The sequence below is a fragment of the Paralichthys olivaceus genome, chromosome 1 (genome assembly GCF_024713975.1).
Source record: "Paralichthys olivaceus isolate ysfri-2021 chromosome 1, ASM2471397v2, whole genome shotgun sequence".
Taxonomy (NCBI): domain Eukaryota; kingdom Metazoa; phylum Chordata; class Actinopteri; order Pleuronectiformes; family Paralichthyidae; genus Paralichthys; species Paralichthys olivaceus.
In genome coordinates, this window is record NC_091093.1 from 31,760,001 (window position 1) to 31,784,617 (window position 24,617).

Genomic DNA, 24,617 nt, shown 5'->3' on the forward strand with positions numbered 1-24,617 from the left:
GGCGATGAAGGACATGAGGCCGCAGAGTCCCAGGTTGATCCAGAGCAGGGCCTTGTTGAAGTGGCAGGCGATGGGATGTGTGTAGTACTTGTACATGAAGGTGAAGGCCATGGTGGCGATGGTGTAGAAGAAGAGCGTGGCACACATCACCGCCAGGTACCAGCGTTTGTTTTCTGCTGCTCCGGTCAACCTGCGACAGAGCAAAGATTTCATAATCTGTATGTGTCGCAGATAAAAACAGCTGATGGTTTATGAATGATAATAATAACTTTATTTGTATAGCACTCATCGAAACAAGGTTCCAAAGTGCTTCACACAAAAGATCCTTGACAACATTAGGAATGAATTCTAGCAATAGGGTTAACCTGCTTTAAGAATTTAATTAATTCATTATTTAATTAATGTCAATTTAGGCCACAAATCAAAGTACAAGGGAATTTGATGGATTTTATTTGTAGTGAAATATATTGTTCTTTTACACAAGTAAAAATCCTCTTTCATCATCACTGTATATTTTTCAGAGTTTCAGAGGACAGTGGAAATATGAACAGAATATATTTCCTTCATCAACTTTTAAGTTTCATATGAAACGTTTTGAGGACGTATTCAGCTGTTATGGAGAAACATTCATTTAGAGTTTAAAGAATTGAAGACGATTTTTAGCTACTGGAGGAAATCTGTGACTCATTAGTTGGACGGACGGTTCACTGAAAAAACTAAAGTTCCTGATGAGACAGTGAGAGTGAACCAAAAAAGCTGTTGACCAATCACAAGAGTGGAGCAGCTGACCAATCAGAGCAGACTTTATCTGGGGGGGGTCTTCAAGAGACAGGAACTAAAACCAAGAGTTAGAGACAGAGACTGAAAAGAGGCACTGCAGCGATGGACAGTTTGAGGAACGTGATACTGAACATTAGAGCATGAAAACATTCACACAACAATCAAATAGAATAATGAATATGAATATAAGCAGAATGTGTCTCCTTTAAGGATCAGTTTTGTTTCTCTAGTCATCTTAAAAAAGTACTTTACTCCAAATAGACAATTCAGTTGTCCTCCCTGCATCTTTGATTCCCTGCACTGAGGACTACTTTAGTAGGTAACTTTAGTTTTTAGAGGATCCTGACCTGAACCTGAAGAACAGACGGGAATGAAAACCTCATTATATTGAATAAGAGGATTTTCCCTCTGAAAAGCCCCTGACTGAATAAATCCTCTCAACTGTTGTAGCTACAACTCTGACATGTCACAGCAGAGTTCAGAGGTGACAGAGAGAGAGATGGCACAACAGCAACAGCTGGACACAGCAAGTAACATCTGGAACAAGTGGGCTGTCAACAGTGATTAAATGAATGAGGACATGACGGGGAAGACTGATGCAAAAACATAAAATACACACAAACATCAACAGAACTACAACATTTCACTGAGCGTGTTCCTCCAGAAACAGTCCCCTGAAATTCACCCGAGCCTTAAAGCTAAACCAACAATACAGATCATGAAATCATTATCTCCAGTTGATTATAAAACTGAAGCCAACCCCCGAATGAAATCAGTTAAATCAGCCAAATATAGATTTTTATTTGGATTCATACCAAATTACACATGTGTGTTATTTAATATAATGTGTAATATTTCTCATCCAAGAATTATTCTGTGAAAATATCTAAATATTTGAAAAATGATAAATAATGAGAGTCAAAAATATCAGGATCCAGACTTTAATGACTACTTTCTTGGCTGATTCTTCCAACAAGGTCGGTCGAAATCTGCCAATATTCTAATCAAATGACCATTTATCCGATTTTGGGAAAAAATGCTAAACATTTGTAGGATTTGATGTTTTTTGTCTCATTTACAGTCAAGTGAATATTTTACTATTCTAGACGAGGTGAGTAACTGGAGCAGAAGGATAAAATTCTCTTGTGAAAATCAGTCTTTGATTGGTTTTGATCATGTTCACCATTAATAAGTCGGTTATTGTATAAATTATTTTTGACCAGAGATGTAAACGGTCTCTGCAGTCCATCACGTCAGTCAAAGAATTTCCAGGACTTTTTCCAGCAGTAACTTGAGGCCTGAGAATTACACTTGTTTGTGTAATTCCATGAATCTGCTGCAGCCACACGTTTGACTTGATAATAAACCTGTTTGTATTTTATCTTTTATTATTTACATATATATTTGATATCACTCAATTTAAAATAATTGATTCATGTTCATCTCACCAGTTCTTGTTCCATGTGTGTGCAAAAGCTGTGATGAGGATGAGTTGGATGAGGATGAAGGCGAATCCTCCGACCACACCCACATAATGCCACGCTGTGAAAAGAGAAGAGCCTTTGTTCATTTGATTAGTTTCAGGGAAGTGAAAGAAGAATGTGTGAATCATGAATCAACTGATTTCAGAGAGCTTGAAGTGAGATCAGCTGATTCATGGTCTATCAGAGCAGAGTGGCTCTCTGCTGGCCTCTAGCTGGAGTCTCTCACCGTGCAGGAAGGACTCTGTAGGGATGAAGAAGGCGGCCGTGCACGTGCCGAGAAGGGTGATGAACTTTAAGAACCAGAAGCTGAGAGACGACACAGAACCACCAGTTAGTTTCAGAGGTTCAATGTTTAATTCTTCTGCTCTCATCCTCTCTGCTTTTATTTGAATTAAACTATAAAATATTTTACTGTATTTTTCCTTCACCTCTTTTTACTGCTGTTCTGTATTTCACTCCTCTGTACTCTGAACTGATTCCCTACTTTATTTGACTTAAACTGCTTTTTGCTGGTTGTGACGCACTTTGTGAACTTGTTGGAAAGTTGTGTAAACTCGGATGTTCGAAGAAGACCAGAGTTGACGTGTGAACACTCATTTAAAATCATTTCCAGGCTGAAGGATAAAATCTCTTAGGGTTTCAAAAGCAAAGTGTTTCCACTCTGTGGCCTGTACGGATTTCCTCAGGGCACTGGGTCACAGACCAGAGCTGCAACCTTTGCCAAAGACCCTGAGACCTTCGCTGTGCCACAGAGTCTTCTGAGGAGATTTGCTCCAGAGAGGAGCAGCAGTCTGTCAAATCCTAATCCGAGCAACGTCAGCTAGTGTGCACGGTGGAAAGTGTGACAACAGAGATCTGAAAATAGACTGAGGCCGGGTCAGGTGATCAGAGAAAAGACTTTCTCCTCACACACATAAACAAGTGTTTAAAGATCATTAATACTCTCATGCAGGGAAATGTCTCTCACTGTAAATCCACTGTTTATTATGGAGAGAAGTCTGAGTTCATGTGTGGATTCATTTTGTGTTTAAACATATGTTTCTCTCTTAAATGGATGAAGGTGATAAAAATGTATCTAATAATAACAATTGATCTAATTATTTATTTATTAATCTGATAATTTATTAAATAATCAGATCACTTATCCAAAAATCTATAACAATTGATCTAATCATTTATTTATTAATCTGATCATTTATCCAACAATCTATAACAATTGATCTACTCATTTATTTATTAATCTGATAATTTATTTATTAATGTGATAATTTATCCAACAATCTATAACAATTGATCTACTCATTTATTTATTAATGTGATAATTTATTTATTAATCTGATAATTTATTTATTAATCTGATAATTTATTTATTAATGTGATAATTTATCCAACAATCTACAACCATTGATCTACTCATTTATTTATTAATCTGATAATTTATTTATTAATGTGATAATTTATCCAACAATCTACAACCATTGATCTAACCATTTTCACACCGCGGTGAGGTTTGTCTTTTTCTGGGTTTTGTCTCGTGACTTCCTGTTTTATTTTGAAAATGAACTCTCCTCTCGTTTCAGGTCACTTGTCCTTCCTCATGTGTCCCCGGTCTGATTGTCTGATCGTGTCCACCTGTCCCTCATTACCTTCATGTCTTTTATAGTCTGCGTCTCTTTGTCTTGTGCCACAGTCCATGTTGTCTCAGCTCTGCTTGTCTCACGTAAGTCTGTGTTCTTTTCCCCCTTGAGACTGTTCTAGTTAAAGTTTCATAGAGTTTAGTAGAGTCTCCTCAGGAGTGATCTGTTCTAGTTAAAGTTTCATAGAGTTTAGTAGAGTCTCCTCAGGAGTGATCTTCTGTTCTAGTTAAAGTTTCATAGTGTTTAGTAGAGTCTCCTCAGGAGTGATCTGTTCTAGTTAAAGTTTCATAGAGTTTAGTAGAGTCTCCTCAGGAGTGATCTGTTCTAGTTAAAGTTTCATAGTGTTTAGTAGAGTCTCCTCAGGAGTGATCTTCTGTTCTAGTTAAAGTTTCATAGAGTTTAGTAGAGTCTCCTCAGGAGTGATCTGTTCTAGTTAAAGTTTCATAGAGTTTAGTAGAGTCTCCTCAGGAGTGATCTGTTCTAGTTAAAGTTTCATAGAGTTTAGTAGAGTCTCCTCAGGAGTGATCTTCTGTTCTAGTTAAAGTTTCATAGAGTTTAGTAGAGTCTCCTCAGGAGTGATCTGTTCTAGTTAAAGTTTCATAGTGTTTAGTAGAGTCTCCTCAGGAGTGATCTGTTCTAGTTAAAGTTTCAGAGTTTAGTAGAGTCTCCTCAGGAGTGATCTGTTCTAGTTAAAGTTTCATAGAGTTTAGTAGAGTCTCCTCAGGAGTGATCTGTTCTAGTTAAAGTTTCATAGTGTTTAGTAGAGTCTCCTCAGGAGTGATCTGTTCTAGTTAAAGTTTCATAGAGTTTAGTAGAGTCTCCTCAGGAGTGATCTGTTCTAGTTAAAGTTTCATAGTGTTTAGTAGCGTCTCCTCAGGAGTGATCTGTTCTAGTTAAAGTTTCATAGAGTTTAGTAGAGTCTCCTCAGGAGTGATCTTCTGTTCTAGTTAAAGTTTCATAGAGTTTAGTAGAGTCTCCTCAGGAGTGATCTGTTCTAGTTAAAGTTTCATAGAGTTTAGTAGAGTCTCCTCAGGAGTGATCTTCTGTTCTAGTTAAAGTTTCATAGTGTTTAGTAGCGTCTCCTCAGGAGTGATCTTCTGTTCTAGTTAAAGTTTCATAGAGTTTAGTAGAGTGTCCTCAGGAGTGATCTTTTGTTCTAGTTAAAGTTTCATAGAGTTTAGTAGAGTCTCCTCAGGAGTGATCTGTTCTAGTTAAAGTTTCATAGTGTTTAGTAGAGTCTCCTCAGGAGTGATCTTCTGTTCTAGTTAAAGTTTCATAGAGTTTAGTAGAGTCTCCTCAGGAGTGATCTTCTGTTCTAGTTAAGGTTTCATAGTGTTTAGTAGCGTCTCCTCAGGAGTGATCTGTTCTAGTTAAAGTTTCATAGAGTTTAGTAGAGTCTCCTCAGGAGTGATCTGTTCTAGTTAAAGTTTCATAGTGTTTAGTAGAGTCTCCTCAGGAGTGATCTGTTCTAGTTAAAGTTTCATAGAGTTTAGTAGAGTCTCCTCAGGAGTGATCTTTTGTTCTAGTTAAAGTTTCATAGAGTTTAGTAGAGTCTCCTCAGGAGTGATCTTCTGTTCTAGTTAAAGTTTCATAGAGTTTAGTAGAGTCTCCTCAGGAGTGATCTTCTGTTCTAGTTAAAGTTTCATAGAGTTTAGTAGAGTCTCCTCAGGAGTGATCTTCTGTTCTAGTTAAAGTTTAGTAGAGTCTCCTCAGGAGTGATCTGTTCTAGTTAAAGTTTCATAGAGTTTAGTAGAGTCTCCTCAGGAGTGATCTGTTCTAGTTAAAGTTTCATAGTGTTTAGTAGAGTCTCCTCAGGAGTGATCTTCTGTTCTAGTTAAAGTTTCATAGAGTTTAGTAGAGTCTCCTCAGGAGTGATCTTTTGTTCTAGTTAAAGTTTCATAGAGTTTAGTAGAGTCTCCTCAGGAGTGATCTTCTGTTCTAGTTAAAGTTTCATAGAGTTTAGTAGAGTCTCCTCAGGAGTGATCTTTTGTTCTAGTTAAAGTTTCATAGAGTTTAGTAGAGTCTCCTCAGGAGTGATCTTTTGTTCTAGTTAAAGTTTCATAGAGTTTAGTAGAGTCTCCTCAGGAGTGATCTTCTGTTCTAGTTAAAGTTTCATAGAGTTTAGTAGAGTCTCCTCAGGAGTGATCTTCTGTTCTAGTTAAAGTTTCATAGAGTTTAGTAGAGTCTCCTCAGGAGTGATCTTCTGTTCTAGTTAAAGTTTCATAGTGTTTAGTAGAGTCTCCTCAGGAGTGATCTTCTGTTCTAGTTAAAGTTTCATAGAGTTTAGTAGAGTCTCCTCAGGAGTGATCTGTTCTAGTTAAAGTTTCATAGTGTTTAGTAGAGTCTCCTCAGGAGTGATCTTCTGTTCTAGTTAAAGTTTCATAGAGTTTAGTAGAGTCTCCTCAGGAGTGATCTTTTGTTCTAGTTAAAGTTTCATAGTGTTTTGTAGAGTCTCCTCAGGAGTGATCTTCTGTTCTAGTAAAGGTTTCATAGAGTTTAGTAGCGTCTCCTCAGGAGTGATCTGTTCTAGTTAAAGTTTCATAGTGTTTAGTAGAGTCTCCTCAGGAGTGATCTTTTGTTCTAGTTAAAAGTTTCATAGAGTTTAGTAGAGTCTCCTCAGGAGTGATCTGTTCTAGTTAAAGTTTCATAGAGTTTAGTAGAGTCTCCTCAGGAGTGATCTGTTCTAGTTAAAGTTTCATAGAGTTTAGTAGAGTCTCCTCAGGAGTGATCTGTTCTAGTTAAAGTTTAGTAGAGTCTCCTCAGGAGTGATCTGTTCTAGTTAAAGTTTCATAGAGTTTAGTAGAGTCTCCTCAGGAGTGATCTTCTGTTCTAGTAAAGGTTTCATAGAGTTTAGTAGAGTCTCCTCAGGAGTGATCTGTTCTAGTTAAAGTTTAGTAGAGTCTCCTCAGGAGTGATCTTTTGTTCTAGTTAAAGTTTCATAGAGTTTAGTAGAGTCTCCTCAGGAGTGATCTTCTGTTCTAGTTAAAGTTTCATAGAGTTTAGTAGAGTCTCCTCAGGAGTGATCTGTTCTAGTAAAGGTTTCATAGAGTTTAGTAGAGTCTCCTCAGGAGTGATCTTCTGTTCTAGTTAAAGTTTCATAGTGTTTAGTAGAGTCTCCTCAGGAGTGATCTTCTGTTCTAGTTAAAGTTTCATAGTGTTTAGTAGAGTCTCCTCAGGAGTGATCTGTTCTAGTTAAAAGTTTCATAGTGAGTAGTAGAGCCTCCGATTTTTAGGAGTGTTTTGGTCTTTTTGAACGGAGTTTGGTTTTCCTTCTCGGGGAATTTTGAGTTTGTAGTTCTGAGTCTTTTGTTTCCTCTTAGTGGTCTGATGTTCTGTTCATACATTTCTGTGTCACGGAGTGGGTTTCTGTTTATTGGAAGAATTATATTCCTGTTTATTTTCTTGATAATTCTTCATTGACCCGATAGCTATTTTTTTCATAGCCTGTTATTTTGTCACTCTGTCTGAGAGGTTGAAGAGAATACAAAATAAAGTCTGATTTAACGGTCATTACTCTGCATCTGAGTCCTCCTTCAAGTCCAGGCCTGACAATAATATAGCAATTTATCTAATAATCTGATCATCAATAATATAATAATGAAATGACATCCATATGATGAGGAAAAAGTAATAACACTGATGTCTAGGTGTTTTATGAGGTGACATCTGACCTGTTGTGTATAGCGCTAATTTATCTAATAATAATCTGATCATTAATAATTTGATAATAATCTCATTATTACCTGATAATGGATTAAATAATCCGATAATGATCTGATCATTAATAATCTGACAGTAGTAACACTGATGTTTAGGTGTTTGATGTCTGACCCGTTGTGTATCAGCGCTCTGAAGTCCTGACTGGACTTTACGTCTATAAGGAAGATCGCCATCATCAGGTAGAAACAGGAAGTGCCAAAGCAGACTCTGTAGACAGCGGAGTAGCCGACCAACATCTCGCAATGACCTCCGCCGTGCGCCTGGTCACACACCATGTTAAAGAAAGGCACCTGGAACACACACATTGACTACATGAATACACCATTGATTTAAGATCATTGCTTGATTAAAGATTTGAAATGAGACCATTTGATTTCACTGTTGCATCAGTGGCGTCCTCTGAGCTGTGAGGCCCAGATGCTTCTGGACATCCTGAGTTCAGGACTCAGAGGTGACGGGTCTTTACAGCGGCTGTGTCTAATCTCTGGAATCTGTTTGATGTTTTATTTTGGTTTGAAGCCTGCTCAGCACGGTGGTTGTTTTAAGCGTGTCATGACTCTGAGCTGTGAGCTAAAGAGTTGATGAATTTTGTTATAGACGTTGTGTTCAGATAGGAACTTAGCTCCTTGTGTGTCTGTAGCTTTATTTCCTACCTGCGTGATCTGTTCCCTCATCCTGGCTTGTGTGTATATGTCTCTGTGTGTCCCTTTGCTCCCAGTGTTTCTGTTGCATGTTGTTCTATTGTAGTTAAATATTTGGCTTACTCAATGACACCTTTATTTATTTGACTAGCACCTGTGTTTCCTGACAGTGTATAAATAAACCTCAGCTTTATAAAATGTGACATGTTTATTTTGCTGTATAACTGTACAAAATTACAAATAACACATAAATGCATCAGTATTAATAAACCAATTACATTTCATGAATAATATTTAACTGAAGTGATCCTATTTTTATAAAACAGGATCTGAATACATCCTCGACAACTGTTTGTTTAGTCTAAATTATTTGAAATGCTTCTTTGCTGCTTGTCATTGAGTCCCTTTGATTGGCTGTTGTATCTGACAGGCAGCCAATCACAGACTATCCAAGTTACTGTTTCCTGTTTCTACTCAAACTGATATTTAACAAATGTTATGTCAGAATCATTATTGGTCAATTTTGTGATTGAATTCACAAAATCAGCATCTTCAGCCTGAAAACTTGGATTTTAAATAAAAGAACCAGACATTGATGGACAAGCTGCCAACTCACATTTTCCCTGACGAGCTCAGAGACGGTGCGGGACAACATGAGGCAGGAAACGGCGCAGCTCATGATATGAAAGAGGGTGTACATGACCCGGGTGCTGGTGGACGACTTGACTGGAGGACAGAAGGCACAGCAGAGGGAACAGGGAGCTGGACCACAGCAGCAGCAGATCTGAGGAGGACGAGACGGGTCAGTGTCTTCAACTGTGTGTGGTGTGTGATGTGTAACGTGTGAGTGTGTGTAACGTGTGAGTGACGTGTAACGAGTGAGTGAGTGAATGGATGAATAAACACTGACTGGATGAATAAACCCCTGATGACTGGTGTGAAGAACCTGACTTCTGTCACATGACTGATCAGCATACAATAACTGAGCTCATGTTTCCTATAATAATACGAATGTTTGTTTCCATCAGGACACGTAACTGGTAACTGACGTCCATCAGGACACGTAACTGGTAACTGACGTCCATCAGGACACGTAACTGACGTCCATCAGGACACGTAACTGACGTCCATCAGGACACATAACTTCTGCACAGCAGAGAAACTGCAGGATAATGACACGTTGCCTGAATTTCCCATGATGCTTTTAACTATACATCACATGCTCCTAGTTGTTCTGACGTCAGTGTGTTGATGTTCTCTGAAGTGGTTACACGTAAAAAAACATGGAAGCTGTAATTAACATGTTATATTTGAGTTTAAACTCATTATCATATTTACATGATAACAAAGGTGAGACAGGTAAATAAATCATTTAACACATTCATCATAACGTACTGGATTAAAAAGTGATGTTAGGATGTTTAAAGTGATAAAAGTTTAACATGTGAGAAGTTCACGAGCCTCTATGCAGAGGTGATTGTAAAATTATGATCTTTGCTTTATATATTTGACGTCTGCAACTTCTCAAATAATCGTTCATGTAAACACATTTTTCTGATTATTCCGACAGCAGGACACATTATGAGATGTGACTGTAGAAGCTCCTGAATCTTTAACATCCTGATGGACGAGGACTCACCTGCTGAGTTATTCTGTCTGTGATAAAACCAAGTGACAAATGAACCTGTCATGTAACTTTAGCACAAATAAAGGTTTAATTTTTACAACACCAAAATCATCATGAAAACAAAAAAGTATATTTCATGAAAAACCAGCTCATGGTGCTCGAAGGCTGATAAAAGTCTCAGGGATTCATCATCTGTGGAGCATGAATACACGATGTCATCACTACACATCCAATAAGTGCTGGTAGCTGATGATAGATAGATAATCAATTAGGACCAAAGTTTCTCCTGTTTGAGTTGCATTTGATAAGATGTAATTACTTTAAGAAAGTCAGAACTTCCTCACATGTCTCAGATGAAATTAAACAGAAACCACAATGACACAAACCAAAGATAAATACAGTGGTGCAACGTCATAAAAGCTAAACTCTTTATCCTGAAATATGAAGCGTCATTTAGGATTTAACTTCCTTTAAATCTACAATGCATCACTCATAAACAAAAAAACTTCTAGATCCCTTTTTGCTTTATATTTATGATATGATGAAACAAGGACATGAACTCCTGATGGTAAGTACTTGAAAAATAAAACATCAAAATCTAGATAATAAAAATCTCTGCATTATTTTAAATAATACAGAGTTATAATAAATACAATTTTAGAATTATTTGAATAATCCAGAGTTATAATAAATACAACTTTAGAATAATTTAAATAAATCAGTTATAATGAATACAATTTTAGAATTATTTGAATAATCCAGAGTTATAATAAATAAAACTTTAGAATAATTTAAATAAATCAGAGTTGTAATGAATAAAACTTTAGTATTGTTTCAATAATCCAGAGTTAGAATAAATAAAAACATCTTGAGAGAGAAATTCTGATCATGTGTAGAAAAGTAAACACATTTTAATCAGCACACTGAACAGATCTCCAGCTGCTCGTCAGCGCTCACCTGATAGGCCACCATGTTGAGGAAGTAGTTGTAGATGCCGCTGCGGTTCACCCCCTGAGTGGCCGACATTGTGCCTCTAAACTGTTTTTCCTCCGACACCACGGCTCTACATTTGGCCATAAAGTTCCAGCACAAACAGGCTTTTGTCAGACGGCCAGCAGCATCCTCACATCCTCAAACTCAAGAATAAAAGGTCCAGCAGGTCGTCCTCACTGTGTCCTTATGCTGGATTATCAGTAAATCTGCTGCACCCAACATGAGCTCAGCTCCTCCTGACCCACAGGGAATAACTTGTTCTTTTCACCATATCCTGCGAGTGTTGGCTCTGCGACTGTGCTTGCTGCCAGAAAACAGGGTGAGATGGTGTAGAATGCCCGGTGGCCTCCCCCATCCTCCCCCTGTCCTACCCAGTCAGATTAGGTCTGTGAGGGGAGGAGGGGGTGAGGAGGACAGAAACCATCTGTCCCTCCCTTCCCCTCCCCCAGTCCTGCTCAAACCCCCACAGAATGACACCAGTGGACCCACGATTATTCCAGACGTAGAAAATTAAACAATTACCCCGTGTGATTTTCTGACACCACGGCCTGCTGCTGCCTCCACCAAACCCCCAGAGCTCGACCCAGTGAGAGTCGCTCACAGAAAGAGGCCACGTCCATAATCCCGATGTTATCATGACTGGAGAGTTTGACCCACAAACACTGAGCGGACGAGGGATGAAGGCATGAATGTAACACTGGATATTTGCTCTGTCTGACGGACCCAGCATCAGATAAAAACTTAACGGGTTAGAAAGAAACACCATCGGTTCACGCACGTGTTGGAATTGACCCATCACACCTCTATCATCTCCAAGTCAGTCATTACTATTATTTTACTTTTTCCAATAATGAGTAGTGTAAGGCATTACAATCTCTAAGACAGTAACAATATTACAGTTACTAATCCAAGTCACTCTGCATTAATGCGTAACCAGAGTGCGATTAGTTTTTTGTCCTTGGTAGGGTATCTTATGGCGCAGGTCAGGCCGGCTGCTAGCCAAAGAGCTACCATGCACGGAGGATGAGGGAGAAGGACAGAGGCACACGTTCAGCAGCTGGAAGAATTATTATTTTGTGTTTGTCGCAGTTAAAGGTGCAAAGAACATTGTCTTCCGATGTAAACTTTGTGCGAGCAGCAAAATTATGTCAATGGTAGTGGACGAGATCTGAAAAAGCATGTTAATGGTATATCATCAAGGAGAAGTTGCCTAATTCCACAGGTGACACAGCCTCATTTCGATGCATTAGAGAAAATACCCATGAAGAGCAATGTTACACTGCTGCAGAAATAGATGTTTGCCAGTTAACTTGAGACAAATGCAAAAATGTAATCTAATTTGAAGGCCACGTTCGGAGAGGTAGATCCACCACAGCCAACATTTGGACGCTAACAACATAGTTAGCCCCTCCACTTTGGAACAAAACAAGGCTGCCGTGTAAAAGAATCAGAGGCAGGATCACATTTGATATTAGTAAAGCAAATAAATCCATTCATCAAAGGGTTCATGGCCACTGTGACAGACGATACATGAAATTAGGCGGCTAAAGAATATCAGCGAGTCTCTGAGCTCGAAGAAGACAGTGAAGAGTATTTAACTTTTACAGATCTCACAGAAGCCGACAGTTAGTTTACTCTCAGAGGTGAACAGCACGTACACTTTCCACCAGTGATAGAGATATATATATATATATATATATATATATATATATATATATATATATATATATATATATATGAACAAGTCTCAGGTCTTTGGACAAAAGTCTACACAGAACATGTGGAAGAAATAAGCCTCAGAAAGCTACTGGTGCTGTCATCAAGGAGGTGGTTGTGTGAAAGTGTATTTCCATCGCCCTATGTGTGTGTCTGTGAAAGTGTGTTTATGTGTGTATGTTTGTGTGTCTGTGAAAGTGTGTATATTTGTGTGTGTGTGTGTGTGTGTGTGTGTGTGTAAAAAGTGCTGAGTGCCTGAGTAGAGTCAGATTAGATTTGCCTGCAGGGCGGAGCTGAGCGATGGGATAATCCTGTGGTTGTTCTGGCCTCGTCTCGGTGAAGATGACCTTCATCAGACGAGACGCTGAACAGGTTCCACTGAGCAACAGGCTGAAACTACTGTCACCATGAACGATGGAGTTTCACATGAATGATAAAGAACGCAGTCTTTCTTTACTCACTGAAGTCAATTTCCTCATCATCTTTTTTATCAAAGAGATTAAACATTATCCAAAACTCACTCTTAACATGGAAAAGGACAAACTACATTATGTTTTAATATCAGAATACTGCTCAAAGAAATCTATAATAGTCCTTTAGATCAACACAATAAAACTACATTACCCAAAAGTCTGCTGGGCTCACAGATTTTCTCTGTGGCAGAAGTTATGAAAGAGTTAAGTTAAATTAAAGTTCTCATAGTGAAGAAGGATGAATCAATTTAAATGAAGTGCTTAGTAAATGAGTCTTGTGTTATAATATTTTACCATATTCCTGATCTTATCAAAGAAAAGTATTTTATGTGAATATATTAAATTTACAATGACAACAGAAACATATTAAACAATAGAATGTGTTTCTAATGTTGATGTCTGGATGAGAAATGAAGAATAAAACAAAGTGGAAAAAATAAAGAGCAAAATGATGCAGAAGAGCTGAGTTGACATTAAGCTGCTGTCAGGTTTGAAACTGATTCAGTAGAATACGTTTATTCTCTAATGCACGCAGGACAAAAGCAGCTTGTGCCTAATCTGTAATTCTTCACAGGAGCCGTCTGTCACGTTCACTTTCTAAGAACTGAGGAGCAAACAAGAGGTTAAATAAACATCTGAGGTTAGTTTGGTTCAGACTCAGTTAAGAGGCTTGAACTCACAGACCCAGTGAACGGAGACTGAGTCTGAGGCTGGTGACGACAACAAGAAAAACCAGACACTCATTTATTTAACTCAACGTTCATGTGTTGATGTTGACACGTCTGCACACCTTCACCTTTACAAACTGCTGCTGCACAAAAGAACCAAGTCACAAACTGACCTTCCCCACACTCACCTCTATTGTTTTAACCTGCCTGTCTGTCTCTCAGTCTGCCTCTCTGTCTGTCTGTCTGTCTGTCTGTCTCTCTGTCTGTCTGTCTGTCTGTCTCTCTGCCTGTCTGTCTGCCTGTCTGTCAGTTAGTCAGTCTGTGTGTCTGTCTCTCAGTCTGCCTCTCTGTCTGTCTGTCTGTCAGTCAGTCAGTCTGTGTGTCTGCCTCACAGTCGGTCTGTCTGTCAGCCTGTCTCTCTGTCTTTCAGTCTGCCTGTCTGTCTGCCTTCTTTCACCAGTATTCTGATATTAAAACATCATGTATGTAAATCACTTAGTCTGTGATAAACACGTGTTGCTCTGAGCGGTCCAGGTCGCAGTGGCCCTGCATTCCTGGGGGCCCCTTTCACTCTCAGATAATTACTGCTGCATTGTGGGAGAGGAGGAAGTGCCAGAAAGGACAAACAAAAGCAAATTAGCGGATGCAAATGGTCGCTTGAGCGAAAGCGCTCAGTCTATGGTTTCAATAGGCTTGTGCAATAACAGTTGGCTGGAATCCAAACCTTGTTTACCAAAAAAAGGACGAGAAAAATGATCCATTCATTCTTTATTTGGACATTTTGATTGTCTTCTTCTTCAGACTGTTATAACAAGGCTTCTGACGTGTTCTCTTCCCGAGTCATAACCTCAGATACACGACTCATCATTTATAATATACTTAAATTAAATCATTTTACTGGACGAGGTTCAGTGAAAAGAGGCTCCGTCTGTTTTTATTGGTCATACACCAAAACTGTCTGTAACTGTCTGTACTTGTCTGTAACTGTCTGTCTGTACCTGTCTGTACCTGTCTGTCTGTACCTGTCTGTAACTGTCTGTAACTGTGTGTCTGTACCTGTCTGTAACTGTCTGTCTGTAACTGTCTGTACCTGTATGTACCTGTCTGTAACTGTCTGTTTGTAACTGTCTGTACCTGTCTGTAACTGTCTGTCTGTAACTGTCTGTACCTGTATGTACCTGTCTGTAACTGTCTGTCTGTACCTGTTTGTAACTGTCTGTCTGTAACTGTCTGTACCTGTCTGTAACTGTCTGTCTGTACCTGTCTGTAACTGTCTGTCTGTACCTGTGTGTACCTCTCTGTAACTGTCTGTCCGTCTGTAACTGTCTGTAACTGTCTGTCTGTCTGTAACTGTCTGCAACTGTCTGTCACTGTCTGTCACTGTCTGTCTGTCTGTAACTGTGTGTACCTCTCTGTAACTGTCTGTCTGTCTGTAACTGTGTGTCTGTAACTGTCTGTCTGTCTGTCACTGTCTGTCTGTCTGTAACTGTGTGTCTGTAACTGTCTGTCTGTCTGTCACTGTCTGTCTGTCTGTAACTGTGTGTACCTCTCTGTAACTGTCTGTCTGTCTGTCTGTAACTGTCTGTATGTCTGTCTGTAACTGTGTGTCTGTAACTGTCTGTCTGTCTGTAACTGTCTGTCTGTCTGTAACTGTGTGTCTGTAACTGTCTGTAACTGTCTGTAAGTGCCTGTCTGTCTGGACCTGTCTGTCTGTCTGTAACTGTCTGTCTGTCTGTAACTGTGTGTCTGTAACTGTCTGTAACTGTCTGTAAGTGCCTGTCTGTCTGGACCTGTCTGTCTGTCTGTAACTGTCTGTCTGTAACTGTCTGTAAGTGCCTGTCTGTCTGTAACTGTCTGTACCTGTCTGTAACTGTCTGTAAATGCCTGTCTGTCTGTAACTGTCTGTAACTGTCTGTAAGTACCTGTCTGTAACTGTCTGTACCTGTCTGTAACTGTCTGTAAATGCCTGTCTGTCTGTAACTGTGTGTCTGTAACTGTCTGTAAGTGCCTGTCTGTCTGGACCTGTCTGTAACTGTCTGTCTGTCTGTCTGTAACTGTCTGTCTGTAACTGTCTGTAAGTGCCTGTCTGTCTGTAACTGTCTGTACCTGTCTGTAACTGTCTGTAAATGCCTGTCTGTCTGTAACTGTCTGTAAATACCTGTCTGTAACTGTCTGTAAATGCCTGTCTGTCTGTAACTGTCTGTACCTGTCTGAGTTCAAACTATCCTGGTGAATCAAAGGTGCAACACAAACATGATTTGACGTCTCTCTTGTGTTTCCTCGATGATCTTGTAGGAATCAAACCTGCAGATTCTCACCTGTCTCTGGAGCCAGTGTCCCGTCATCTCGTCGCTGAGGCCTGAGTCAGTCAGAGCGTCACGCGGTGGTGCGTCATAGAGTTTGATGAAGGCGTTGGTGTGATGACCACGTCTCTCCAGCCCCGGTACCATTCCTCCGCCTGCTCACACATCTCCTTTAGAATAAAGACACTGATGTCAAGACACCAGCAGTTTCTCACTCCTGTTTAATCTGATTATCGTGGGTGGAGTGAAGAAGCTCACGCTCAAGATGAGCTGGAAAAGTCTGGAGACACAGGAAATGTGTTCCAGTGGTGGAAAAGCTGTTTGTATTAAATGGTAAACCTCTTATGAGAGACAGGAATAGAAGGAGAAGAGAGAATCTGTAATCCGGACAGTTAAAAGTCAACATAATCCACTAATTGTCTTTTCTCAATCATCTCTTTGATGATAACAAGATAATAATACATCACTTCATTCATACATGAATTACCTGGAGATGTAATAGATAGATGAACTTTATTGATTCTAGTTGGGAAATTGTTGTGTCACAGCAGCAGTTCAACATTCACAGAGAGGAAGACACAAAAAGACAAGGTGCAACATTTCAGTATTTGATTAATCACCTCGTGAGGTAAATAAACTGTGATCTGCATTAAAGAAAACTTCATGTGACTGCAGGAAACTTATCTGGAGACACATCACACAGAGACGATCACCTGATGGTTTCCCTGCTGTTCCACATCCAGGCCATAGGTGGCGGTAATGCACCTTTAAGCTGATTTACCAATAGCAAATCAAACAAAAAGCAGTAGAAGAAGAACCGTCCTTCTGGTTCCGGTCTTACTGGAGCAAACATGGCGACCGAGGGAGACGTCGATCTGGACCTGGAAGCTGAGGAGAACTGCACCGGGAAACCGGCGGAGAAGCCCCGCAAACATGACAGCGGCGCCGCAGACCTGGAGAGAGTCACAGACTACGCGGAGGAGAAAGAGATCTCCAGCTCCGACCTGGAAACGGTGAGAGCTAACGTTAGCATAGCAACATGCGGCCATCAGCATCTGAGCATTCTCACACTTCACTGTCCCAACATACTAACATACAACACTTCACTGTCCCAACATACTAACATACAACACTTCACTGTCCCAACATACTAACATACAACACTTCACTGTCCCAACATACAACACTTCACTGTCCCAACATACTAACATACAAGACTTCACTGTCCCAACATACTAACATACAACACTTCACTGTCCCAACATACTAACATACAACACTTCACTGTCCCAACATACAACACTTCACTGTCCCAACATACTAACATACAACACTTCACTGTCCCAACATACAACACTTCACTGTCCCAACATACTAACATACAACACTTCACTGTCCCGACATACTAACATACAAAACTTCACTGTCCCGACATACTAACATACAACACTTCACTGTCCCAACATACAACACTTCACTGTCCCAACATACTAACATACAACACTTCACTGTCCCAACATACTAACATACAACACTTCACTGTCCCAACATACAACACTTCACTGTCCCAACATACTAACATACAAGACTTCACTGTCCCAACATACTAACATACAACACTTCACTGTCCCAACATACAAACATACAACACTTCACTGTCCCAACATACTAACATACAACACTTCACTGTCCCAACATACTAACATACAACAATACTTCACTGTCCCGACATACAACACTTCACTGTCTCGACATACTAACATACAACACTTCACTGTCCCAACATACTAACATACAACACTTCACTGTCCCAACATACTAACATACAACAATACTTCACTGTCCCGACATACAACACTTCACTGTCCCGACATACTAACATACAACACTTCACTGTCCCAACATACTAACATACAAGACTTCACTGTCCCAACATACTAACATACAACAACACTTCACTGTCCAGACATACTAACATACAACAATACTTCACTGTCCCAACATACAACACTTCACTGTCCCGACATACTAACATACAACAATACTTCACTGTCCCAACATACTAACATACAACACTTCACTGTCCCAACATACTAACATACAACAATACTTCACTGTCCCAACATACTAACATACAACACTTCACTGTCCCGACATACTAACATACAACACTTCACTGTCCCGACATACTAACATACAACACTTCACTGTCCCAACATACTAACATACAACACTTCACTGTCCCAACATACTAACATACAACACTACTTCACTGTCCCGACATACAACACTTCACTGTCTCGACATACTAACATACAACACTTCACTGTCCCAACATACTAACATACAACACTTCACTGTCCCAACATACTAACATACAACAATACTTCACTGTCCCGACATACAACACTTCACTGTCCCGACATACTAACATACAACACTTCACTGTCCCAACATACTAACATACAACACTTCACTGTCCCAACATACTAACATACAACAATACTTCACTGTCCCGACATACAACACTTCACTGTCTCGACATACTAACATACAACACTTCACTGTCCCAACATACTAACATACAACACTTCACTGTCCCAACATACTAACATACAACAATACTTCACTGTCCCGACATACAACACTTCACTGTCCCGACATACTAACATACAACACTTCACTGTCCCGACATTCTAACATACAACACTTCACTGTCCCGACATTCTAACATACAACACTTCACTGTCCCGACATACTAACATACAACACTTCACTGTCCCGACATTCTAACATACAACACTTCACTGTCCCGACATACTAACATACAACACTTCACTGTCCCGACATACTAACATACAACACTTCACTGTCCCGACATACTAACATACAACACTTCACTGTCCCGACATACTAACATACAACACTTCACTGTCCCGACATTCTAACATACAACACTTCACTGTCCCGACATTCTAACATACAACACTTCACTGTCCCGACATACTAACATACAACACTTCACTGTCCCGACATACTAACATACAAGACTTCACTGTCCCGACATACTAACATACAACACTTCACTGTCCCGACATACTAACATACAACACTTCACTGTCCCGACATTCTAACATACAACACTTCACTGTCCCGACATACTAACATACAATACTTCACTGTCCCGACATACTAACATACAACACTTCACTGTCCCGACATTCTAACATACAACACTTCACTGTCCCGACATACTAACATACAACACTTCACTGTCCCGACATTCTAACATACAACACTTCACTGTCCCATTGACTAACACAGATGTTTATTTTAATTTCAGGCGATGTCAGTGATTGGAGACAGACGGTCACGAGAGCAGAAAGCCAAACAGGAAAGGTAAGATCATCCACAGTGACACAAACCTTTTTATTCATCCTGGATCAACATGCTGAGGTGAACTCGCTGTGATAGTGACGTCTGTAATCTGCAGAATTTTCCTGACACGTTTGACATAAAATGTTTGTCTGGCCCTTTTTATATTTTCAGAGAAAAGGAGTTGGCCAAAGTCACCATCAAGAAAGAGGACGTAGAACTAATTGTAAGTTCTTAACTTGTCTTTTTTCCACATCTGTTATTGGAGGAATTGATTGTCAAAAGTAAATGGACACCAGAACATTTCATACTAAAAATCATGGCCGTTCATCTGCTGCTAGTTTCATATTTCTTGTAGAACTTTCAGGGCACCACTCTGTGATGTTTTAGTTTTATTTTGGGATTATTTTAGGAGACAGTGCAACTTGCAAATATGCCTGTTTTCTGATTTGTATCATCATCTTGTAGGCCGTCACGTGAAATACAAGGAGCGAGCGAGAATTTGTGTGTGCACCCATTTTGGGAGTCTGGGAGCACACACACACCTGCAACATAAAACTAATCAGTTATACCGTCAGTTTGTCATCAAGCACAGTTTGAACTTGTCTCTCATTCTGTGGATGTTGCAGATGTCTGAGATGGAGATTTCGAGGGCGGTGGCCGAGCGCAGTCTAAGGGAACACATGGGGAACGTGGTGGAAGCTTTGGTCGCTCTCACTAATTGAACATTTACCAAATGGACTACAGTGATACTGAACTAATCCCAGTGGTTAAACTGCAAATCCTTTTTGTTTTTCATTTTTTAAATAAAGTTTGACATTCGGCTTTCTTCCTTTACCTGAGATTAAATGTTACACAATTTCAATACTTTTCAACAGATTGAAAAAAGTTTTTAAAATTATGAAACATCAGATTTTATTTGCAAATAAATCAAGTGACAAGACCTGTACTTTTACATATTAGAAGAAAAGAAAGAAGGAAATCTGCAACATGTTATAAACTGATATTTACACATTTTCTTTGTTTAAAAATTGAAGGGGATTTTAGTGGTGTGGCTCAGAATTTGTTCTGCACATGCACAATGGAAAACTATCTCATCTCCAAGTTGACAAACCAATGTGGATAAAGGTTCTTTTTAAATGGTGCAGCAGAATCTGGTTTCCTTCCACAACAAAGTCCAGGGAAGAGAATCTGTCTCTGACGTCACATCTAAGTCTTCCTCTTATTCACCGTGGGCCTGTCGAACACGTCCCTCACACCTGCAGCCTTCTGCTTAAAGAACTTGCTGTTCTGAGCACTCTCCTGGGCCCAGGCGGAGTCAAATGATGTGGTGTCCTGGTCCACCAGGTGGGTGTACTTGGTACGTCCAGACCGGCCAAAGTTTTTTACCTTAAAGGAGAAAACAAACCAGACAATGGTGAAATCGGGGAAGCGAAAGTTTTCCTTTGTTTGAAAGCGATTCAAAACATCAGACCGGTCAAGTTACCATCAACATTAAAAAGATTGGTGATCAAACAGGAAAATGTTTTGGGTCAAGACTGAAGGAAATCTCAATTTCTATCACAAAAAAATAAACTGTTAAGCAGCAAACTGACTCGTCCACCATGTTTTCACTTTTCTGATTTTAAAAATAAACTTACTTAACTAACAGTGTTCAAGCCTCCAGGCCTGCAACATGAAACCAGCAGAACTAAAATGGATTATGAGGAAAAGCAGCATACCTGCATGACTTTGGGTAAGATGGTTTTGTTAAAATGATCCTCCAGAGTGGGAGCGCTGAAATCTCTCTTGTACACGTTCTCCTCCTCGTCCTGCAACACACCACATGCCAACGGTAATTACGGATTAACTGTCGGTAGAACCACATCAAATTTAAATGTTTCTGTGTTAAAGTGCTGAGTGGAGCTGCTATGGTCGTCAGTGTTACACAATGTTCAGACATATGATGCAACATCCCACTGACCACAACGGCTGTTGCACTTTGGATAGACATTAAAATTGTTTGGTTCATTTTTGTGCATCAGTGGTAGCTTCAAAAGTTATACAGTTGGTTTCCAGTTCATCTTTCAGTCCAAGTGAAGGTTTGTACCAAATTTTAAGATATTGTATTCACAAGAATGGGACGGATTTATGTACGGACAACTTAAAAATCATGCCTCCGGCCACTGGGTGTCGCTGGCAGAGGTATAATAAAAACTACAAATAAATCATAAAATAGATAAAACAGAACTTCAGCTTGTGAGATCAGATTTTTGGGGCTGCAAAACGAACTGATTCCACTGACTCACCATGAAGAAGGCTCCTCTGTGATAATACTTCTGGAGAAACTTGTATTTTCCTTTAGACGCTTTGTTGGTGACGAGTTTGCCGCTGTTGCGCAACTCGGCTCTGCGCTCCTCCTCTGTCAAGTTGTGGAATCTCTCGATTTCAGCCTTCTCCTTCTCCATGCTGAAGATAAACACTCTCATCAACAATCAATGACAACTGAGCTTATTAATCAAGTTCATGTGCATGTTCCGTTTACTCACACTTCTCGGGCCTCTCTGTCCCTCTTGATGCGTTTCAGCTCTCTGACTTTCCAGGCTTCGTATTCTTCCTCCTCATTCTCTCCATCAGTGTCCAGAGCATCCAGAGCAGCCAGTGTGCGACGGTTCTCCTCAAACTCCTTCTTGGCCTCCTCCTCCACAATCTTGAGCGTGTAGCGCCGTCGGTCTTCCGCCTGCTTCTTGGCCTCGACCTCCAGCTCTCTTTGCCTCTGCTCCTCTGCTTCACGCTCTGCCACTGTGATTCTGTCCTTTCTGTGGCACAAACCAACAGAGTTGTTATCTCATATCCATGATTTTTAGGGTTAGGATTATTATTCCAGCAGCTAATTTACTGGATGTAAGTTGATCAGTTTGCTAAAATGTTTAAGTTTCTCCAGTTACGAGATCAAGTCTCCAATAGACTCATTTTAAAGTAAGAGAACTCCAGACTGAAAGTGGGGTTAATGCTAATTTTCAATTTGTGCGTCAAGGGCAAACAGCAAAAATTGATTAACACAGTAATGTTAATAATTTTGTTTCCACTGAAGCTGATGTGAATGTTTTCTGAAAATCTTAACATGTCCTGATCTGGTAAAATTCTCCAGCGTCTCTCATAAAACAGCTGACTCATGATGTAGTCAAAGGAAAGTTGCCAAAACATTTGTGGATTTAAAGTTTCAGTCCATACTTGCGGATGAAGACAGGTTTGAGTCGCGGCTCTGCCTCATCCTCGCTGTCTGTGTACTCCTCATATTCAGACTCAGACTCTGACTCCTCCCCTGACTTCCCTTCTTCCTCCACCTCCATCACCTCCATCTCCTCATTCTTTCGTTCCACTGCACGCTGCCGCATCATTGCTCGTCTCCTCTCAATTTCCTACACAGAATGACAGACTCCAAGTTAAAAATTTCTCTTAATATAAGAAATGATTTAAAATTTTAAAGCAGAAATAACTAACCTCGTCATCCACTTCTTCCTCTTCCTCCTCTTCCTCCTCACTACTCTCCTCATGCTCTGGGTGCCACGTGCCTTCATCCGAGTCCTCGCTGCTCTCAGCAACAACCTCAGGCTCTGCGATCTGTCTGTGTCTTGCAAGCCTGTGGACAAAGTAACTAAATTTGAAGAAACACAAAACACAGTGCCCATATTAGTCGATTCAGACTGAATTTAAATAGCGGTGCAATACCTCTCCTCCACGTCTTCCGAAACACGGTTGAGCAGACGTTTTAGACGTGGGTCAGAGACGTCCTCTTCCTCCTGCTCCATCTCTGGCTCCATTTCTTTTCCTTTCTTTACAAATTGGAAATCCTCCTCTTCCTCATCAGACGACTCCATTGGTGCATAGTCAGGACGTTTACCGGACACGTACCTCTTCACCTTCACCTTCTCCATGGAGAGCTCACCTAAGATATGAAGAGACCCCAATGATGAGTTTGGTCCTGAGGTTTCCATCGCTAACACAGAATGTTAGGATGTTTCTTTGAATACATTTGACCTGAAATACTATTCAGTGCAACAACAACGTCTCCTTTTCGAGATGCTTTATTTCAGTTTTTGAAGCTGATGCTAATTAGTCAACAAATCAACCCAAACAAAATCATACTTCATGATTTGATCATAAATCATTTGTCAAGTTTTATATGCCAAGAAATATATCAGGATAAATGTATTTGAGGATATAAGTATCAGTTTGTGTACTTCACTGACACCACTTTTCCCTGAAGTAGAAACGTTGTATAAAGCCTAGCCGCTAGCCTAGCCGCTAGCATCTCACCTTTCTCGTTCCGGACCGGAACGGCTCCGGCCGTGGACTGGATCGGCGGCAGCTTCATGTTGAGCGCGTCGTGACTGGACATGTTCGACTGCTGAGAGGAAAATAAAATATAACCAAGAAAGACTCGGATTAATGAAGAACGGTAACCATGCTAGTGTATCCATGCTACTGTGACCATGCTACTGTGACCATGCTAGTGTATCCATGCTAGTGTATCCATGCTAGTGTAACCATGCTAGTGTGACCATGCTACTGTGGTTAGCGACAACGAACCAGCAGGTTTGTAGTAGAAAGTGTTAGAAGGAAGACGAACCTCTGTAAATCTGCTCAGAGGAAAATAACAACAGTTCGACTGCGACACAACAAACCAGCTCCAAGTCTCCTCGACAGCGGAAGTGCTTCCTCGTCACCGGACAGGAAGTGGATTTGTTCCTATAGCATTCTGTCAATGGTTCCGCCCATAGGTGGTCTTACATAATCTAAAGTTTAAAAACTACTGTTATATTAATTTTTGATCAAACATTTTTCTATAACTTGTTTTGTAGGATATCTCTTTGGTCTAAATTTACTTGAATCCAAAGTTTAACAATTAGCTGCCTTATTTCTTGCTCATATTTCATTGTAATTTAATCATATTTTCCAGTTTTAAGCAAAGTTGATATTATTGTTTCTTGCTGTCTGTCTCATTTCTCTCTTTCCTTTGATTGTCCTTTCATGTCTTTCTCCCATTGTTTCTGCTTCCTTTCCTTCTGTTTAAAGATGTTCTTAGTCGTTACTGAAGCTGGCGGACACATCAGTGCATTTTATTTATTTAATACATTTAATTCATTTGAATTGAGTATTCGGTTTGTTGTCTTTCAATCAAAATGTCTGACTAATGATAATCTTGAATCTGAACAAA

At 39.9% G+C, this 24,617-nt stretch overlaps 3 protein-coding genes and 1 long non-coding RNA gene across 8 annotated transcripts in view; 2 read left to right on the top strand and 2 right to left on the bottom strand.

The window, feature by feature from the left end:
- Window positions 1–16,191, bottom strand: part of serinc4 (serine incorporator 4) — a 25,603-nt gene extending 9,412 nt beyond the window's left edge. Inside the window, exons 1-6 of one of the 2 annotated variants that reach the window (XM_069528608.1) lie at window positions 16,058–16,191; window positions 8,879–9,046; window positions 7,733–7,911; window positions 2,491–2,570; window positions 2,229–2,322; window positions 1–190 (exon numbers count right to left, since the gene is read on the bottom strand). The exon at window positions 1–190 is cut by the window's left edge and continues 22 nt beyond it. In XM_069528608.1, coding sequence (XP_069384709.1) covers window positions 1–190; window positions 2,229–2,322; window positions 2,491–2,570; window positions 7,733–7,911; window positions 8,879–9,046; window positions 16,058–16,189 — 843 coding nt within the window. In that variant the 5' untranslated portion in view covers window positions 16,190–16,191. Of the gene's footprint in view, window positions 191–2,228; window positions 2,323–2,490; window positions 2,571–7,732; window positions 7,912–8,878; window positions 9,047–10,846; window positions 11,658–16,057 lie in introns of those variants that run through there. The other variant, XM_069528614.1, reaches the window with a different exon arrangement.
- LOC109642069 (uncharacterized) lies at window positions 2,589–9,997 on the top strand. 3 transcript variants are annotated; one of them, XR_011243472.1, is made up of 4 exons: window positions 2,625–3,984; window positions 8,899–9,064; window positions 9,291–9,332; window positions 9,833–9,997. It is a non-coding gene; the product is annotated as an uncharacterized lncRNA (long non-coding RNA). The 3 variants fall into 3 exon arrangements; XR_011243474.1 differs by having other exon boundaries at window positions 2,589–3,984; window positions 7,717–9,064; window positions 9,291–9,997; XR_011243473.1 differs by lacking the exon at window positions 9,291–9,332 and having other exon boundaries at window positions 3,686–3,984; window positions 9,351–9,997.
- A 549-nt stretch (window positions 16,192–16,740) lies between the features above and the next one.
- hypk (huntingtin interacting protein K) lies at window positions 16,741–20,241 on the top strand. Its single transcript, XM_020106719.2, has 4 exons — window positions 16,741–17,055; window positions 19,386–19,441; window positions 19,592–19,643; window positions 20,047–20,241. Exons 1-4 carry the CDS (start codon window positions 16,894–16,896, stop codon window positions 20,140–20,142), a joined length of 366 nt encoding a protein of 121 aa, XP_019962278.1. The 5' UTR covers window positions 16,741–16,893; the 3' UTR covers window positions 20,143–20,241.
- Window positions 20,242–20,306: 65 nt separating this feature from the next.
- On the bottom strand, window positions 20,307–24,171 carry mfap1 (microfibril associated protein 1). Of its 2 annotated transcripts, none has more exons than XM_020106714.2 (9): window positions 24,030–24,171; window positions 23,717–23,807; window positions 23,129–23,345; window positions 22,901–23,039; window positions 22,631–22,818; window positions 21,946–22,215; window positions 21,706–21,865; window positions 21,139–21,228; window positions 20,307–20,806 (listed from the first exon to the last, which is right to left on the bottom strand). In XM_020106714.2, the coding sequence occupies exons 2-9, from the start codon at window positions 23,796–23,798 to the stop codon at window positions 20,627–20,629; spliced, it is 1,326 nt and encodes a 441-aa protein (XP_019962273.1). In that variant the 5' UTR covers window positions 23,799–23,807; window positions 24,030–24,171; the 3' UTR covers window positions 20,307–20,626. The 2 variants fall into 2 exon arrangements, with proteins under 2 accessions (XP_019962273.1, XP_019962276.1); XM_020106717.2 differs by having other exon boundaries at window positions 23,717–23,804; window positions 24,030–24,167.
- Window positions 24,172–24,617: the final 446 nt, after the last annotated feature.

Bases quoted from the DNA above. Each gene is read 5' to 3' on its own strand.
- hypk (XM_020106719.2), top strand. From the start codon at position 16,894: ATGGCGACCGAGGGAGACGTCGATCTGGACCTGGAAGCTGAGGAGAAC. The intron at 19,442-19,591 runs GTAAGATCATCC...TTATATTTTCAG, and splicing joins CAGAAAGCCAAACAGGAAAG to AGAAAAGGAGTTGGCCAAAG. The intron at 19,644-20,046 runs GTAAGTTCTTAA...TGGATGTTGCAG, and splicing joins AAGAGGACGTAGAACTAATT to ATGTCTGAGATGGAGATTTC.
- mfap1 (XM_020106714.2), bottom strand. From the start codon at position 23,798: ATGTCCAGTCACGACGCGCTCAACATGAAGCTGCCGCCGATCCAGTCC. The intron at 21,866-21,945 runs GTGAGTAAACGG...GTTTATCTTCAG, and splicing joins GACAGAGAGGCCCGAGAAGT to CATGGAGAAGGAGAAGGCTG. The intron at 21,229-21,705 runs GTGAGTCAGTGG...GGTGTGTTGCAG, and splicing joins ACAGAGGAGCCTTCTTCATG to GACGAGGAGGAGAACGTGTA.